The sequence below is a fragment of the Procambarus clarkii genome, chromosome 8, assembly GCF_040958095.1.
Source record: "Procambarus clarkii isolate CNS0578487 chromosome 8, FALCON_Pclarkii_2.0, whole genome shotgun sequence".
Taxonomy (NCBI): Eukaryota; Metazoa; Arthropoda; class Malacostraca; order Decapoda; family Cambaridae; genus Procambarus; species Procambarus clarkii.
Window position 1 is genome coordinate 46,882,257 of NC_091157.1, and position 6,802 is coordinate 46,889,058.

The window sequence follows — 6,802 nt, forward strand, 5'->3', positions numbered from 1 at the left end:
TGCGTATCGATTTCGTTTTTTTTTATGTCCGGCAGTTGTAAAAATTTGTTGGTGTACCTTTGGAGGCGAAAGAGATACATTGGAATGTATAATTTATGTGAACAAAGATAAGAGGAGAGAAAAAAAGAGCTTACGAAACAGCTCAAAGGGCATATTCATATAATTCTTTCTTCCTTCCTTCCTTCCTTCTTTCCTTCCTTCATTTCTTTATTCCTTTCATTCCCTTCATTCCCCTCCCCTTCCTTATTCACACAACATAGTCCGTGAGGTCAGTTCCCTTCAATACCCCATTAATAGACGAGTACACACACACACGCACACACACACACACACACACACACACACACACACACACATACACACACACACACACACATACACACACACACACAAACACGTAAATTGAAACTCACGTCCCTAGAAAACAGTAGAGTACACGGAGACATGATCACAACCTACAAGATTTTTAGAGGAATTGACAGGGTAGACAAAGACGAACTATTTAGCATAGGATGACCACGGACAAAAGGACACAGTTGAAACTTTGTACTTAAATGAGCGACAGAGACATTAGATATAATTTTTTCATTGTCAGGGTAGTTAACAAATAGAATGCATTAGGCAAGGATGTGGTGGAGGCAGACTCTTTTACAGTTTCAAATGCAGATATGATAGAGTCCAATAGGCTCAGGAACCTGTACACCAGTTAATTGACAGTTGAAAGGCGGAACCAAAGAACCGAAGCTCAACCCCTGCAAGGACAACTAGGTAAGCACACACACACACACAACGGTATTGGTAAAAACGGTAACGGTACTATTAACCAAATTAACGGTAAAGGAACAGTTAATCAAACTTTACATAGAGAGGCACATTTGCAGAAAATGACAGTGAAGTGCGTGAAGAACACAAAGAGTAAACATCTTTGCAACAATGCAAGACGAGGTCCTTGAAGTAAGTGGGATGTTGTTAAACAAAAGCAACACCGGTGGATATGAGACTACTAGGGACGAGTTGAGACACCTGCTGGAATTAGACAAGAATGAAGCCGTGATACGAGATAAAGAAACTCGGTATGGCGCTTGTGAAACAAATGACGAATCACTGTGGTGGCTCCTTCAACAACACAACCTTTATTAAGTGTATGGTACAAACTAGACATCCATTATTAAGCGCATGGTACAAACTAGACATCCATTATTAAGCGCATGGTACAAACTAGACATCCATTATTAAGCGTATGGTACAAACTAGACATCCATTATTAAGCGTATGGTACAAACAACACAGCCATTATTAAGCGTATGATACAAACAACACAGCCATTATTAAGCGTATGGTACAAACAACACAGCCATTATTAAGCGTATGGTACAAACAACACAGCCTTTATTGACTGTGTGCTGCCTCTAACCACACACACACAACTGCCGTAACACTAATCACCTTCACAGACGCACAAAATAAGCCATTAACACAGAGCGGGGAAGTAGCGACCCCAAGTTAAGGCATCTTAACCTTAACCTAAGGTGGACCTTAACCTAGGGGGGACCTTAAGTTAAGGTCCCCCAGCTCTACACCCAAGTAGAACCAGCTCTCTTTGGGGGAAGTGACATAATGCTCCTTCACTATAACTTATTGCTAAACTAATATAACGCTCGTGAGACAAGTAGCCGTAACTCAGACGACCGATAAAGCACCTTAGCTAGCCATAATTCAAAGTTTTCATATCTCAGGCGGCTCCGGCATCATCATTCCCAACACATACACCATGCCCGGACCTAATATTAGTACCGGAGGGGAGACATATTTTCTGCCTCAACAGTTTAAGGAAGAGATTGGATGCCTACCTTCCTCCCTTCCCCTTGCCCCTCTCCCTCCCCCACACTCCACGGTCTCTTGGGTAATAAAGGAGAGTATTACTTTTTCTCCCGTCTTACTTCCGCAATACTCTGCTTGAAAGCTAATAAAGTATGTTTTAATACTAGTTATTAACATAGGAATTGAGAGAGTTAAGAATGGAGTGTATTAAAGAACTGTTAGTATTCCGGAGAGCGTTAGTGAAATATAGTCTTGAGCCACTGTTGGCGTGGAGAACTTCGCATGGCTATGTGATAAATTGGCAGCTGTAATCATCGGGCCGTTCTCTAATTGCCCGGCCAAGCCGGGCGTGAGGCCACTGTTCCAGAGTTTTGGAGGACTTAATGAAAAAAAATATGGATTCGACCCCGGGAATAACTGTAGTCGATAGATAGTTTCACTGTTATAGCCTGGGTGTGAAGGAGGAGGAATACTTGCGTCATTTCTTTGTGGCACGAGACAAGATCTAGCGATAATGTTTCTATTAGAGTCAACATGGATAGAGTGTTGCTTGATTCAAGTTCTCAGACGCAATGTTACTTGAGTTATCAATGCCGTCAGAGTGTTACAAAAGTCAGGAACGGTGACAGCATAGCAAGATATCAGTCTACAATGCTGCCTGAGTCATCAACTGCAACACAGTGCTTCCAGTTATCAACAGTCATCTGGGAGAATACAGTTTTTCCAGAGTCATAAACGGAGGACACAATACAGCAGGGGGGGGGGTCATTCGGTTAGAGACAGTATGATCTAAGTCATCAATAGGACGCAGTTTTGCCAATCATCAATGAATGAAAGGTTTAGCGTTGCCTGCATTGAACATATCAGCTCCCCTTGAATATCAAGAAACATTTTGATTCACACTAATCTCATATTGGCTTTAATGTTGTACTAGGCAATATTCTGCTGATATGATATCTTCCACTATAACCAATATGTATTATTTGATAATTTAGTTATCAACTTATTCGGCATTCTATAATTTTTTCCCATTTCGAATTCCGTTATTTCACTAGATAGGAACAAGCAAAGCGGCCAATGATACTCTCTGATTGGTGTAAATATCGATGTGTGTCATTAGCCAATCAGAGCGAGGATTCATTCGTTCTTTGGGATACTGTCATTAGATGAGGTCAGCTTCTGAGTAACAATTATCTTTTCAATATAATCAAAAGTTATAACTCTCGGGAATAACGTTACAGAAATATAACCAAATGTTACAGCATTCAGCTTCTCAGTTGCAAGAATATAACCTATAATCCTCCAAAGGATACCTGATCAACCAGGCTGTGACTCATACGTCAGGCTGCGAGCAGCCGCGTCTAACAGCCTGGTTGATCAGTCCAGCAACCAGGAGGCCTGGTTGACGACCGGGCCGCGGGGACGCTAAGCCCCGGAAGCACCTCAAGGTAACTCAAGGTAAGGTAGAGTTATAATTACGAGGTTACAAGGTTTATAATCAAAACAAAGTTACAGAGACACGACACACAAGTGTTGTCAGAGATACAGCATCAGCAACACTTACAGAATTACAGAAACTTGTAACGGGCAGCACCAGTGTAGCCATATTCAGCAACAGTTAAGCAAAACAAAGCGAAGATGAAGCAAAACACAGAAATGGTGAATCAAAATACAACAACGCTGAAACACAATACAGCAACGACGAAGAAAAATGCAGAAACGGTGAAACAAAACATAGCAAAGATGAAGCAAACAGGAACGGAGAAGCAAAATACAGCACATTTAAGCTCAAACACATCAACGTTGAAGCAAAGCACAAACAACAGTAGAATCAACCCCTGAAACAAAATTCATTAACAGTGAATCGAAACACCGAAACGGTTAAGCAAATTTCAGCAACAGAATGAAAATATAACATTTGAAGATGTCACGGCTCATAAAGATAGCAGTACAATACAGTAGAACACCAGCAGTGGACAGGCGCCCAGTCAGCAGACACCAGCAGACAGGAGCCCAGTCAAGAGGCACTAGAGGACAGGCGCCTACCCAGCAGACACCAGCAAACAGGAGCCCAGTCAAGAGGCACTAGAGGACAGGCGCCCACCCAGCAGACACCAGCAGACAGGAGCCCAGTCAAGAGGCACTAGAGGACAGGAGCCCAGTCAAGAGGCACTAGAGGACAGGAGCCCAGCCAGCAGACACCAGCAGACAGGAGCCCAGTCAAGAGGCACTAGAGGACAGGAGGCCAGCCAGCAGACACCAGCAGACAGGAGCCCAGTCAAGAGGCACTAGAGGACAGGAGCCCAGCCAGCAGACACCAGCAGACAGGAGCCCAGTCAAGAGGCACTAGAGGACAGGAGGCCAGCCAGCAGACACCAGCAGACAGGAGCCCAGTCAAGAGGCACTAGAGGACAAGAGGCCAGCCAGCAGACACCAGCAGACAGGAGCCCAGTCAAGAGGCACTAGAGGACAGGAGGCCAGCCAGCAGACACCAGCAGAGACAGGAGGTACCAGAGTCAGGAGCAGCGCACGGAGAGGAAATGAACACAGGAAGCAGACTGAGCTAAGTTACTTATTTTTCCACGGCAGCGTCCCACTGGAAAATGACTTCTCCATTAGCCAAAGTCCTCTACCTTCTTGCACGCAAATTCTCTGGAGGGATCCAGCCATCTCTTCCAGTTTCGAAGTATCCAGCATTACAGGAAGGAGAGTGGGACGGGGGACGGAAGGATTACAGCCGATAAGTAAATGGAAGAGAACCTTATATCAAAGGAAAGGGAAAGAGAGAGAGAGAGAGAGAGAGAGAGAGAGAGAGAGAGAGAGAGAGAGAGAGAGAGAGAGAGAGAGAGAGAGAGAGAGAGAGAGAGTATATTAAATACATGAAAGGGGAAACATGAAGTTAATACACAATTGTAACACTCTCTTGTTATTGTAAATAACAAGAGAGTGATGAATCTGTGAATAGATGTTCTTGATGAGTTCAGGGACACAGGTTCGAGACTGTCGTAAGTCCTTTATTACTTACTCATCATCCCACCCCGACCCATCCCAGATCCTTATCCTGTGCTATATAGTCGTAATAGCTTGGTGCTTTCTCCTGATATTTTCCTTTCCCCCCCCCTTTACTCATCCTATAATGTGTCACACTGCTGTCTACTCCTGCAATCGTTTTTAGTGCACATTGTCACGGTGTTCTGTGTGTAACACTCCTGCTACTGGTGTAATATGCTTTAATTATGTTTAGGTTTAAAGTTGTGTTTAAGTTTGTTATGTTTAAGCTTGTGACTGCTGAGGCTTTCATTGTCATCTCGAGAATTTATCTTAAACCCTACACTATACACTACACTTCACTATACTATACTTCTACACTACACTATACATTCGTGTAGTGTAAACCCCCCCTCTTAAACATTATTATTTGTAACCAATACTTTCCATCCACCTTCCCAGCCAGATTAACATATTTACCAGCAAGTTTTTTCTATTGCCAGCAAGCTTCTCCACTTGCCAGCAAGCTTCTCCATTTGCCAGCAAGCTTCTCCACTTGCCAGCAAGCTTCTCCATTTGCCAGCAAGCTTCTCCATTTGCCAGCAAGCTTCTCCATTTGCCAGCAAGCTTGCCCACTTGCCAGCAAGCTTCTCCACTTGCCAGCAAGCTTCTCCACTTACCAGCAAGCTTCTCCATTTGCCAGCAAGCTTTCCCACTTGCCAGCAAGCTTGTCCACTTGCCAGCAAGCTTGTCCACTTGCCAGCAAGCTTGTCCACTTGCCAGCAAGCTTGTCCACTTGCCAGCAAGCTTGTCCACTTGCCAGCAAGCTTCTTCACTTGCCAGCAAGCTTCTCCACTTGCCAGCAAGCTTCTTCACTTGCCAGCAAGCTTCTTCACTTGCCAGCAAGCTTCTCCACTTGCCAGCAAGCTTCTTCACTTGCCAGCAAGCTTCTCCACTTGCCAGCAAGCTTCTCCACTTGCCAGCAAGCTTCTTCACTTGCCAGCAAGCTTCTCCACTTGCCAGCAAGCTTCTTCACTTGCCAGCAAGCTTCTCCACTTGCCAGCAAGCTTCTCCACTTGCCAGCAAGCTTTTCCACTTGCCAGGCAGCTTCTCCACTCGCCAGCAAGCTTTCTTTGTACCCTCCCTCTCCCTAAACCCGTTCCCAGACATCTTCTAGCAGTTTAATCTCCTGCAAACGCCATCAAGAACAGCTTCCAACGAGGAACCACAGCCCCTTGCCTACATAAATGCACCCCATCCCTTACATATTTGTCATTACGTTCTTAGAAGTGGTCCCCATTATCAGGGAATGAGACCGCATTTACTTTGCAATATTTTATCATCAGCAATTGAGATCAATAACCTTTAGATGGCCATTCATTTCCAACTAGCTTTGTAACAAGGATGCCACACAAAATTGGGATTCCTCTCCCTCACTGCTCATTGAGGGACTCACTCCCTCAACAATTGGCCTCAGAGTCACTCAAAATTGTATCAATATCGTTCCAATTTGCACTTAACAAAAATTAATGCCCCTCTTCTAATACCAGTCATAATATTGCCCATATTGGTTGCGATTTCACCTAATTCTCTCTCTGGGACAGTAAAACCTTAGTCTGTTTTTCCTATAGTTTGTTTAAAACCGTGTCCATCTACTTCACAAGGCAATCCCCAACAACAGAGATGTCTTTACCGTCTTTCTCAGCTGGTGTCGCTGGGTTACCGTCCACTGTTGCCGTCCATGAAGAGCTGTTTTTCGAGAGAATATACTTTTTCCTCTGGATTTTTAGCCTTTGTGACCCCCCCTCCTCCAAGGGGGGAATGATTTCTAGCTCCTCTACCCTCTTTCATCCACTTGTTGCGACACAAACATTCCCCCTCAACTGCTTCATCTCCTCGCGAACACGGGTTTGTGTTCAGCTGTCAGGGAAGTATACAGCTTCACCATTTCTAAGACTACACTGAAGTGCGACTTTAAAAAGGGCAAAATACT

At 44.4% G+C, this 6,802-nt stretch overlaps 1 protein-coding gene across 1 annotated transcript; it reads left to right on the forward strand.

The window, feature by feature from the left end:
* The first annotated feature begins 4,795 nt into the window (after positions 1-4,795).
* LOC138361026 (streptococcal hemagglutinin-like) lies at positions 4,796-5,986 on the forward strand. Its single transcript, XM_069320498.1, has 2 exons — positions 4,796-4,826; positions 5,313-5,986. The coding sequence occupies exons 1-2, from the start codon at positions 4,796-4,798 to the stop codon at positions 5,984-5,986; spliced, it is 705 nt and encodes a 234-aa protein (XP_069176599.1).
* Positions 5,987-6,802: the final 816 nt, after the last annotated feature.

What these genes read in the sequence shown, in the direction of transcription:
- LOC138361026 (XM_069320498.1), top strand. Translation starts at nt 4,796, where the DNA reads ATGAGTTCAGGGACACAGGTTCGAGACTGTC. An exon ending in GACACAGGTTCGAGACTGTC is followed by an intron (nt 4,827 to 5,312) that starts GTAAGTCCTTTA and finishes TTCTATTGCCAG; the next exon opens with CAAGCTTCTCCACTTGCCAG.